This window comes from Acomys russatus, chromosome 22, assembly GCF_903995435.1.
Source record: "Acomys russatus chromosome 22, mAcoRus1.1, whole genome shotgun sequence".
NCBI lineage: Eukaryota > Metazoa > Chordata > Mammalia > Rodentia > Muridae > Acomys > Acomys russatus.
The window spans coordinates 6693675-6706338 of record NC_067158.1 but is presented as its reverse complement, the minus strand read 5'-3'; the positions used below and the strand labels follow the sequence as shown (position 1 = coordinate 6706338).

Below are 12664 nucleotides of genomic sequence, written 5' to 3'. Positions count from 1 at the left end.
AGGTGGGTACTGGGAGCCAGGAATCCAAATTTGGGTGCTCTGCACAAGCGGTCACTTAGCCACCAAGTCCTCATTTTCCTTCCATTTTAAGTGATCGCCGTGTAGGAAGAAAACACGGGCCGCTTGATGCAAGCCCTTTAGCTGCAGTCTGCTGCACAGGTTGCATTTGCTGCAGCAGCTGCCTGCACTGCCCTCGTGGGCGCACGAGGAGACTGGGTAGCATTTGGAGCTTGATCTAAGCTTTGTATAAAACGTGGCCATAACACCACACATGCATGCCTTTCACCTAACATAATTTTCAGAACCTTTAAAAAATAGATAGTGCTTAATTTTTTTCTATTTTTTGCCCACTTTTGAGTATATGTTTTAGGAAAATAAGACTGTTGTCTTGTTCGACAGATACAGTCTTTTCTTTCTGAGAATATTGATATGTAGTTACTGTGGTTGTAATTTTCCTTGTTTCAATTTATCTTTATTTGACACATACTTATATATACTTATGGGGCAGAATGTGATTTTTTTAATGTGTATCTACATTGTATAATCAAATCAGGATAATTAATATATAGCTTCAAATATTTATTACTTATTTGTGGCACAAACATGTTTAAAATGTCCCTGCTTAGCTATTTTGAAATATATATATATACATATATATATATTTTTTTTACCATAGTTGTCCCATTGTCAGATGGTTCAGAACCACTCCTACTGACAGAGACTTGGTACCCACTGGCCAGCCTCCCTGGGCCCGTCTGCCACCAGCCTCTGTCAACCACTGTCTTATTCTGTACTGTTGCATCAGCTCTAGTTGGTTCTTTTTTGTTTGTTTTGCGTTTATTTTACAATTAACCTTATGAATAATACTAAGAAAGGTGTGACAAATTAATATTTAGAGTTTATTTTTCTTTTTTTTAAGAGGGGGTGGAGTTAAAGGAATTTATGTCCAATCTAGTTGCTTAGAATGTTAATGTATATTAAGGTTATATAATGGAAAAGTGCTAGGTGGAAGAAAAGTGGGGGGAAAATTCATTATCAATTAGACTCACAAAAGTATTTAATTTTTTTTTTTTTTGAGACAGCCTCATGTAGCTGAGGCTAACCTCAAACCATGCCTGCAGCCCAGGATGACCTCCAACTCCTGGTCGTCTGCTTCCGCCTCCTGCGTGCCTCACGTATGCTAGGCACTCCACACTTCAGCTGCCCTCCCGGCCCTGAACCGTCAGTTTTGAAACCCCAGAAAAACAGGCCTTTTCACTTCACCAGGGTACAGACTAATTGGGTGTGTTGTCATACATGTATCATTGTATTTTTGCTCATCTTTGCTACTACTCTTTCTTCTTTCCTCATCTCCCCTTTAAAATCAAGAGTTTGAGCCGGGCTGTGGTGTGGCACACCTTTAATCCCAGCATGTCGGAGGCAGAGGCAGGTGGATCCATGTGAGTTCGAGGCCAGCCTGGTTTACAATGCGAGTTCAGGACAGCCAAGGCTACACAGAGAAACCCTGTCTCCAAAAACAAACAAACAAACAAACAAACAAACAAAAATTTAAGAGTTTGAAGTTTTTATTTGTTTTGTATGTGGGAGAAAGAATGTTTGAACATGTGTGCCCTGGCGTGATGTGGAAAGAAAGGACAGCTCTGTGGAGTTGACTCTCTCCTTCCAGCTCTGTGTGGGTTTCAGAGCCTGAGCTCAGGTCCTGGGTTTGTATGGCAGGCGCCTTCACCCACTGGCCACTACAGTCCTAAAGTCTTAAAGATTGCTAAATAATATTTGGTTTTGTGTGTATATGCCTGAGACTGTGTGTATATGCACCACCTGTGTGCAGTGCCTGCAGCAGTCAGAAGAGGGCGCCAGGTTCCCTGGAGCTGGAATTACAGGTGATGGGAGGCACCATGTGGGTGCTGGGAATTGAACTCAGGCCCTTTGCAAGAGCAGCAAAAACTCTTAACCTCTGAGTCATCTTTTCTGTACCCCCTAGATGTTTTTGTTTAATTATTTTGCTTTCTATTCTTATATCATATTACACAAAGTTAACGCTGACATATGAACATCTCATCACATGGCCGTTCTTCAGAAACTGGAGTGCAATTCCCCACACAGCCTACTCCTCCTTCAGTAGACTTTTGAACAGATCTTCACCCAGTAATTCCTAGCAATCTGTGGGGCGTTTTCCTTCTTCCTTTCCTCACTTGTTTTTAGAATTCTGTCTGCTTCTCCCTTCCCTGCCTCCTTTTACTTTTTTGCACATGTTATATCAAGGTGTCCTAATAAAGGTATTGAAGAGAACTTGAGAGTCCTGCCTTTTCTCTCTAGCATCATTTTAAAAGGGTTGTTGTTTTGAGAATTTCATACATGTGTACAGTATTTATATAATTTCTGTCCTTCTGTCTACCCTCTCAGCTTCTTCTCTGCCTCCTTTTCAATTTTATGATTATTTCTTCTCCTCCTCCTCCTTATTCTTCTTTCATTCATATATGATTTCTCAGAGTGTCTCTCTCTCTCTCTCTCTCTCTCTCTCTCTCTCTCTCTCTCTCTCTCTCTCACACACACACACACACACACACACACACACACACACACACACCCCACCTGGGGTGTGGGGAGAGGGAATGGGAAAGAGCCCGTCTGTGTTGTTCGTGTGTACATGTGTTTAGGCCTGACCACTTGAAATTGGCTAACCTATCAGGAGGATTGTCCCTGCAGAGGTCGATGCCCAGCAAGTTACAGGCCAGCCAGGACCAGTGCAAATGGGGGACAAGGTTTACAAAGGATTGGGGATTGTTCTCTTTTGAACTGAGGAAGGTAAAACATAGATTATTTTTAAATAGTAGAGCTTACTGTCTTTAAATACATGTAATAAGTTCATGTATTGCCCTTACTCCATTTTTTTATTCACATTTTGCCTTGAAACTGCAATTGGCAGTATTTTTTAATGAACAGATAAAAACAAATTTGTACTTAACATGTTAATTATATGATCCTTAATATATTGAGGGGAGGAGGCTGGAGAGATGGCTCAGCGGGTAGAAGCACTGACTATTCTTCCAAAGGATCCGAGTGCAAGTCTCAGCACCCACATGGCAGCTCACAACTGTCTGTAACCCCAAGATTGGACACCCTCACACAGACGTACACACAGACAAACCACCAATGCACATAAAATAAAAATAAATAAACTAATTTTTAAAACATATCTTGTAGCTGGGTGTGGTAGTGTACACTGTTAATTCCAGCACTCAGGAGGCAGAGGCAGGTGGATCACTGAGTTCGAGGCCAGCCTGGTCTACAAAGCAAGTCCAGGACAGCCAAGGCTACACAGAGAAACCCTGGCTCGAAAAACAAAACAATAACTGTGTGTATGTATATGTATGTGTGTGTGTGTATATATCTATATATATCTTGAGAGCCTGTTGCTTTTTAGAGTCTTTTTAAAGCTGTTTATATATTTCTTTAGAGTCAGGGTCTCTTGTAGCCCAGGTTGACCTTGAGCCTGTTAGGTAGCCGAGGATAGCCTAGAACCACTGATGCTCCTGCTTTCTTCCACCTCCCAGGTGCTGGGATTACAGGTGCACAGACATGTCCTACCATGCCTGATTTAACCCAGAGCTCCTGCAAGCTACGCAAACATTCGGCCAGCGCGCTCTATTCCCACCTAACTCTCACCTCCATTAAAAACAAGTATTTATTTACTTAGTGAATATGAGTATTTTAGCTGCATGTACACCTGCATGACAGAAGTGGGCATGCGATCACATTATAGTTAGTTGTCAACCACCATGTGGTTGTTGGGAATTGAACTCAGGACCTCTGGAAGAGCAGGTGTGCTCTCACCCACCCGAGCCTTCTCTCCAGCGCCCACCACCCCTTTTGTTTTTAACATGTAAAACCTTTCTCTGAATCTAGTTTGTTTCTTGAAAGAGAAGATATGCTAAAGTGATCTGTCTTACTCTCCCTCCCAAGTACACGGAACTATTTGGTTTTGTTTTCTCACATTTTAATCTTTTCATCTGATTTTTTAAGATATGAGTAAGAAGAGTTGTCTGGGGGCTGGAGAGATGGCTCAGAGGTTAAGAGCACTGGCTGCTCTTCCAGAGGTCCTGAGTTCAAGTCCTAGCAACCACATGGTGGCTCACAGCCATCTATAATGGGATATAATGCCCTCTTCTGGCCTGCAGGTGTACATGCAGGCAGAGTACTATATAAATAATAAAGAAATACATCTTTAAAAAAATAAAAAAAGAGTTGTCTGGGAAGTAATGGCTATTAATGTTTTGCCTGTTTTATTTCTTCTAGTCTGTTATTTGCCATTTATTTTTGCTTATGGTTAATTCAACAAGTGAGTTTATAGTTTTTATAAAACTTTTGTCTAGGAAAAATTTATATATCTTTCAATTTTTTTACATCTCAATTATGTAAATTTTGATCGTAGGTAATTGTGAATGTATATATTTTAAATCTTAGCTGTAATGTTTTTTATTTGGGTATTAGGAAAGTTGTGTGTATGTTTGTGTGTAGACCAGGTTAGCCTCGAACTCAGAGATCCTGCCTGTCTCCCAAGTGCTGGGATTAAAGGTGTGTGCCACCACTGACAGCTCTTACAGCTGGATCTTATGAGGCATTTCTCTCAACTAAGGTTCCCTCTCTGGTGACTCTTGCTTGTGTCAAGTGGACATAAGATTAGCCAGGACAATGGAACAACCTAACTTTTTTGCAGGTTCACATATTCATCTTGTGTTGTCTTTCAGTCTTCTTTTAACAGAGTGTCCTGTTGTACCTTGATTTCATTTGCATATGCGAATACAGTCATCTTTATTTTTACTCATTTATTGTGTGGCCATGCATGCTCGTGAGCTGACCTGCAGCTGGAAGTCCTGGCCGACATGGCTTGCTTCCTTCCTTGTGGCTGGTTTTGTCCTGTTGCAGAGGTGCTTTAAATGAGCCAGTATTCACTGGACATATGATCATATCACTTTCCCTTCTCTTCTCCAACTCTTCCCACATATCCCCCCTCCCCACCTTGCTCTCTACCAGTTTACAACCTCTGGCCCCTTTCTCTAGTTGTTAACCTGTATGTAGAATGTGATTTATGCACATGCGATTTAGGGTGGACCACTAAGTTGGTATTAGGTAACCAATTGGGAGGCTCTTCCCTGGGAAGACAATTTTCTCCTGCTCTCAGCATTCCTTGGTGACCTGTAGTTCTACGTCTAGGGATGGGGCCCCCTGAGATTTCTATTTCCATGCTATTGGCATGCCCACTGGCGTTGTCCTTGTTTATGTGTTTGGATGACAGGCCTGGAGGGGAGGCACAGAATCCTCTAGCCATAGGCTGGACACTGGGGACTCCTCCAGGGAAGATGCAGTCTGTCTTTGGTCGTGTGCGAGTTCTTGAAGCAGTCCTGTGTCCAGGGAAGGGACTCAGAGGCCTCTAGACAAAGTTTTAGTTGCTGTGCTTTGTAGGGGAGTGTTGCAGCCTCAGATTCAAAGGGAAATGTATTTGCACGGCCCGGCCACACCTGTTGGCAGCAGATGTTCCTTGCTTCACTTTAGGGCCTTAACTGCAGAATTCCCTGAATTCAGTTGCCAGTTACAGCTCACCAGTAGTCTTCTTCACAGGTGCATGTCCCAGGTGCCTTCCCTGCCTCTTCACAGGTGCGTGTCCCAGGTGCCGTCCCTACCTCTTCACAGGTGCGTGTCCCAGGTGCCTTCCCTGCCTCTTCACAGGTGCATGTCCCAGGTGCCTTCCCTACCTCTTCACAGGTGCGTGTGCCAGGTGCCGTCCCTACCTCTTCACAGGTGCGTGTCCCAGGTGCCTTCCCTACCTCTTCACAGGTGCGTGTCCCAGGTGCCTTCCCTACCTCTTCACAGGTGCGTGTCCCAGGTGCCGTCCCTACCTCTTCACAGGTGCATGTCCCAGGTGCCTTCCCTGCCTCTTCAACAGGTGCTGTGCCAGGTGCCGTCCCCTACCTCTTCACAGGTGCATGTGCCAGGTGCCATCCCTACCTCTTCACAGGTGCGTGTGCCAGGTGCCTTCCCTACCTCTTCACAGGTGCGTGTGCCAGGTGCCGTCCCTACCTCTTCACAGGTGCGTGGCCAGGTGCCGTCCCTACCTCTTCACAGGTGCGTGTGCCAGGTGCCGTCCCTACCTCTTCACAGGTGCGGTGTGCCAGGTGCCGTCCCTACCTCTTCACAGGTGCGTGTGCCAGGTGCCTTCCCTGTCTCTTCACAGGTGCGTGTGCCAGGTGCCGTCCCTACCTTTTCACAGGTGCGTGTGCCAGGTGCCTTCCCTGCCTCTTCACAGGTGCATGTCCCAGGTGCCGTCCCTACCTCTTCACAGGTGCATGTGCCAGGTGCCTTTCCTGCCTCTTCTCCCACTTCATTCTTGGAGTTTCCTAGTGGTGTTATTTCCAGTCAAGTCTTTTAGAGCTAAGGAACCAGCAGTTTCGGAAGGCACAAAGGAAAGCCTTCAAACTCACAGTGTGGGTAAATAAGCCTGTAACCTAATTTGGTCCTGCAGATTTAATCTGTCTGGGCTGATCTGTCCTTGCCTTGTCCAACATAGACAGTGGCTAGCCTTCTTCTAACACTCTGTTTTTATTGCCAATGTAGTGGGGAACATGGAGTAAAGAAAGTGGTTGGGGTGACCCCTTAAGTATTGTACTTTCTGTCTATCAAAAAGTGTGTTCTTGGCTGTTATTTGGACGCTCCAGGATATGTAACAGGACACGCTAACAGGACATGCAAATGGCACTTCCTCACTTGCCCTCTGTTCCCTTTAATGTCAGGGTTTGCGCATGGACAGAGCCTTGTCTTTCTTTCTCCATCAGTGAGAGTTTCCTACACAGGAGTAGTGATGTGATGAACCCTTTTACTGATGGCTGAGATACCCAGGGACAATGACATCAGCCACCTTACAAGCCATCCCCCGGAGGCGCAGTGCCTGCCTTATGCGCCTGCCTCCTCCTCTGCCCGAAGTTACTGACGATAGGAAAGAAGAAACGAAAGTGGGCTGGTCATACTCTCTTCATTTTTCTGGGATGTATGACTTTCTTTTTTAGAATATTTTTTATTTGTTCCTTGCCAATGTCATACCCATCTACAGTGTATCTTGATACATATCTGCGCCAAACCTCCCCAAGACCCCTGGAACTTAGGACTTTTTTTGTGCTGAATTTCCCCACGTGTGATAAATGTTCTAGAACAAGCAATTCTTCAGTTTCTTCCTACACTACCACCTGAGAAAAGTGACGGTATGAAAATGGCCTCAGGGTTCAAGCATACCTCTTGTGCATTTTTGTGAGGTGGACCGTGTGTAAATGCGGAAGTTCTCATGTTATGGTTGTTTTAGCCCATGGCTTCATGGTCTGACCCGACACTTGGAACATTCCACTTTTTCTTAGTCACTGGTCTTGGTGCTGGCACAGAAGAATAAGTGACAAAAGCAACTCCAAGGAGGGAGAGTGTGTTTTGTCCCAGAGTCCCAGGAGGGGCAGGGCCAGCAGGATGCGGGAGCAGGCACAGCAGGTGTGGTAATGTGGCGGCAGTCAGGAGGCTCGGAGAGGTGCTGGCGCCCAGCCCACTCTGCTTTGGAATGCTCAGTGCCATGTAAGGCGTGGTGCCAGAGAACACGACGCCTCAGCACGCTGTTGCTCAACTTCCCTAGGTAGGATTTGCCTAGCTAGAATTCTCAGCTATGGGCTTTTTTGGTTTTTGGCTTTTCAAGACAGGGTTTCTCTGTATTAGCCTTGGCTGTCCCGACTCACCTTGTAGACCAGGCTGGCCTCGACCTTACAGGCCTGCCTCTGCCTCCTGAGTGTGGGGAGTACAGGCGTGTGCCACCACACCTGGCTTCAGCTGAAGGTTTTAACTGAGTCTAGGATTAAATTGTGCGGCTCCTGAACTTTCAGGAGGTGACACGTTGCCTCTGGTGTCAAGTTTGATTAAACTTGTTAACTTCAATGCCATTTGATTCTCTTGGGGCAGAAGAGCTTATTGCTTATTTTAGAGGATGAATTTCCCCCTGACTAAAGATCAGAACATTTTTTAAAGTTATCTTGGTGACCTGAAAGGGAGAGATGCACTTCTTTTTCCTAGGCAGGATCAAGTTCAGGGCATTGTTAGTACGTGGTAAAAAAACGGATAATTGAGCAATATTGACTTCTTTGGGATCCATCCGCCTTTTATCTCTTGCTATGTATAACCCGCAGCGTGCCTGAGCAGTAAGCCTGCGGAGGATTAGGAAGGAAAGCTCGTTAGCAGCTCGCCCGTGCTGAAGACTTGTGATTTACTTTGTAGTGCACATAGTTATCTGCTTTCCCCTGGCGACCTCCGGTTTTCTGCTTTATCATCGCAGTATGGAAGGATGCTTGTCCACTGGTGACATCACCTGGAAGTGACACAAAAGAAGAGCAAACAAGATCACTAAAAAGTCCAGAGGAGCCAGGCACGGTGGCGCACACCCTTAGTGCCAGCACTGTGGAGGAAGAAGCAGACAGATCTATTGGGTTCAAGGCTGGCCTCGCCTACGTGGCTCCAGACCGGGTACACATGAGAGTGAGAGCCTGTCTCAAAAGTGATGGAAACGCAGAGAAAGGAGTCTCAGGTTGTGTCAGACGGAGCTTTCTATAGCTCAGATTGGACCAGTGAGGGAGACTCCAGAGTTACCGTAGCAGCAGTCTGGGGATGTGAGGAGTGGATCACACCCTGCAGGGGTAAGGGGCCTCTCAGTTGTATTGTTTGTAAACGGTAGATGAGATCTCCAGGGGACAACACCCACCTCTCCTCAGTGGGCACTTAGAATTCAGCACTCCCAGCGTAATAGTAATACCTAATGCTTATCAAGTATATGCCAGAAGCCTTACTTGGTTCATATATATATTTTTCATAAATTCTCGCAAATATCCCTGCAGGGTAAATATGAACATTCTATATACATAAGTAAGAGCATTGGTCTCTTATAGTATAAAGAAGGGTAGGACAAAGAAGAACACTATGATGGGTGGATCTGGGCCCAGGGGTTCTGCTCGATCTAAGGCACCAACCAAGGACAATACATGCAGTCATCATCAAACCCCTACCCAGATCTAGCCAAGGCACAGAACATTCTCCACAGTTAAGTGGAGACAGGGGACTGACTTTCACACAATCTCTGGTGCCCCATATTTGGCCATGTCCCCTTGATGGGGAGGCCCAATGGCACTCAGAGGAAGGATAGCAGACTACCAAGAAGAGACTTGATACCCTAGCACCATATTCAGGGGGAGAAGGTCCTCATCAGTCACAGTCATAGGGAAGGGGAATGGGGTGAAAGCGGGAGGGAGGGAGGAATGGGAGGATGCACGGGATGGGATAGCAAATGAGATGTAATGTGAATTATTTTATTTTTCAATAAAAATGTGTTTTAAAAAAAGGAAAAAAAAAGGGTAGGACAGCACTGTAACCAAGGACATTTCAGCTTTGGGAAATGATCATTATTTCTATAATCTGAAAGTCCTGCAGTCTAAACTGCAATACTCCTAGTGCGTTTTCTCACTTTACCTGTTAGACCCGTGCCTATCCACTGTGGAATAGGGTTTGGATAGGTGGAAGAAATGGAGGAGGAGTCGTATAGTCCCTCAGATGGTACTAGGAGACGGAGCAGGCAGCTGAGCACTTCTCTTAGCTAGTGATGGCGTTATGGCATTGGCTCAATGTAATGGTTCTGAGTGGTCCTGAGTTTTAGAAGTCTCCAGTGTCTTTCTAGGAAGGGCAGCGTTCTGCGTATATGGCGCAGGTGTAACTGTTTGAAGAGGACGTGAACGGTCACGATGGGCCATTTTTGTACCTGGTAAGAGCAGAGACTGGAGGTGTCTTAGTGATCCACATATGTTCTTGTCATGGTCACAAGACATCATGTGTTGTGGCAGGACAGGGCATTCATTGTTTATAAGCTGGAGAAGTGTGTTGTGTTGTGTCACACATTAACAATGCAAAGCATTTTACATTATTGTCATTTACTCCTCATAACAGAAATGTCATCTCTGCTTTAGGAATTTGTAATTAAAAGAAGAGTTTAAAAGTTTTTATGTATATGAGTGTTTCCCTGCCTGCATGTGTGTATGTATGTGCATGCCTGGCGGGCTTGGGAGGATCCCTTGGGACTGGAGTAAGTGAGGTTGTGAGCCACCGTGTGGGTGCTGGGATCCAAACTCGGGTCCTCTGCAAGAGCAGCCTGTGCTCACAGTCTCTGGGCCACCTCTTCAGCCCCCAATGGTTTGCAAGTTTACTATTCTTTCCCAGAATGTTTTCCCTAACAGGATCTTTAAATACGTGAAAAAGTTGAAAGAAATGTCAACTCATATTAGATTCTGTAGTTATTACCATTTTACTATATTAGTCTTATTATATAATTATTCTTTCATTTACCCATTCACCAATCTGTCTTGGTTTCGTTGTGTTTCAGAGAGGTGCAGGAAGAAGCGCCATATTAACCAGCTATGTCTGGTGGCGCACACCTTTAATTCCAGCACTTGGGAGGCGGAGGCCACCACCTGTTGATTCCTGGTCTACAAAGTGAGTCCAGGACATCCAGGGCTATAGAACCAAACCAAATAAAACAAACAGACAAACAAAAGTCCAGAGCTTTTAGTTATATATTTTAGAAGCTGTGAGTTAACTCAGTCACTTTGGGCTGTTTGTTTTTGAGACAGGGTCTTATGTTGCCAAAGTTGGCCTCAAACTTGCTAGATAGGCAGAGCTGGCCTTGAACCCCTGATCTTCCTGCCTCTCCCTCCCAAGTGCTAGGTTTGTTACTATATACCAAGGACCTTGCCACTTTGATTTCTTTTTTTCTTTTCTTTTTTTTTGAGACAGGGTTTCTCTGTAGCTTTGGCTGTTTGGCTGTCTTGGACTCACTTTGTAGACCAGGCTGGCCTCGAACTCACAGCGATCCACCTGCCTCTGCCTCTCAAGTGCTGGGATTAAAGGTGTGCGCCACCATACCTGGCTGCCACTTTGATTTCTTGGACCACAGCAAGTAGCACTGCAAAGTGAACTCTCACCTTGTTTCATCTTAAAGGAGCCTGTGGCCACCGCATGGAATACTGACTTCTAATCGGAGGAGGCTGACCAGCAAATTACTGAAGTACTTTGATAATGATGTCATTTTACTGAACACTTTTCCTTCTTTTCTTTTTTCTGGGCGTGACTAAATTACCTACAGCATGCTGCATGGTTGCTGGTAAAGCAAGAAATGGGGTAAGTGATGGGAGAAAAGCAAGAAATGGGGTAAGTGATGGGAGAGGGAGTTTTTGCCATCATTTAAATACAAGCTGCCTGATTCCCGCTCACTCCCGCTACTTCCTTTTTTAGAGTAAATTCAGTAGCTACTAGAGAAGTTGGCACAGTAAATTCTTATTGTGTACCATGTCCACTTTGCTTACAGCCTGCTAAGATGGACTCGTTTAACATGATTGTAGATATTTTCAGGCATTATGCATTTATTGAATGTAGTTTGGAACGTTAACTTAAGATAATAAATTTTAGATTTGTACTAATTATTAAAAAAAATATATATATATAAAACTAGATAGATGATAAGCCATGAACAGTGAAGTTCTCGTTAAATCACAGCACCGGTGAGTTTACAGGTAACACCTGCAAACAAAAGTTGGCAATCTCTTACCTGAGTCTCTTGAAGAGAAGTAGGTTTGGCATTTAGCTCGTTGGCTTTTAGGAATGTAGTGTGGTATAAGATACTACACATAGTGTGCACCTTCACATAGTGTGCACCTTTCACGTAGTGTGCACCTGTCACGTAGTGTGCACCTTTCACGTAGTGTGCACCTTTCACGTAGTGTGCACCTTTCACGTAGTGTGCACCTGTCACGTAGTGTGCACCTTTCACGTAGTGTGCACCTTTCACGTAGTGTGCACCTTCACATAGTGTGCACCTTTCACGTAGTGTGCACCTTTCACGTAGTGTGCACCTTTCACGTAGTGTGCACCTTTCTCTCGGGCGGCACCGTGTATTGAAGTGAGCTGTTTCTGTACTAAGGAAAAGCAGGCACATCATTTAGGTAAACAGGAGTTTCACATGTGCAAAGCAGGGCTTGGTGCCAACAGCATTTTTTATTTTAAACTGTTAAATCCTCACAGTTGTATTTTTTTTTTTTTAATTTTTAAAAGGAGGTCATGTGATTATTGGAAGGTTCCTATGTACTATGGTGAGAAAAACTCAGAAAAAACCCATAGCTTTCTATATTAGAAGCTCATCTGAGGTTCTGAGATTTATAGAAAAATAGTTACGTTGGTTTTTGTTTGTTTTGTATTTTATGTCGGCACCTTCCCTTTTCAAAGGAGAACTAACCACATGCTTATCAGAATTGCAGGCTCAGGGAGGTTTTGGTTTCTAAGTCTCAAAGCCTTAGGATTTAGGTGTTAGAAATTTTCGTCTGATAGTTTTAGAAAACAAATGCTAAAAGGACAACTTTCTAAATGCTTTTACTTTGCATGTGCCTTGCTGGCGAGTTACTGCTTTCGTTCCCCATCAGAAGGTTTTTTTTTTTCAAAGATTTATTTATTTATTATTATGTATACATTGTTCTGCCTACACATACACCTGCAGGCCAGAACAGGGCACCAGATCACATTATAGATGGTTGTGAGCCATCATGTGGTTGCT

At 44.5% G+C, this 12664-nt stretch overlaps 1 protein-coding gene across 2 annotated transcripts in view; it reads left to right on the top strand.

The window, feature by feature from the left end:
* Window positions 1-12664, top strand: part of Pus10 (pseudouridine synthase 10) — a 64253-nt gene that overhangs the window by 19179 nt on the left and 32410 nt on the right. Inside the window, exon 5 of one of the 2 annotated variants that reach the window (XM_051164970.1) lies at window positions 11204-11238. The exons of the other annotated variant lie outside the window; for it this stretch is intronic. Within the exon in view, the coding sequence (XP_051020927.1) occupies window positions 11204-11238 (35 nt within the window). The remainder of the gene's footprint in view (window positions 1-11203; window positions 11239-12664) is intronic. 2 annotated transcript variants of the gene reach the window in all.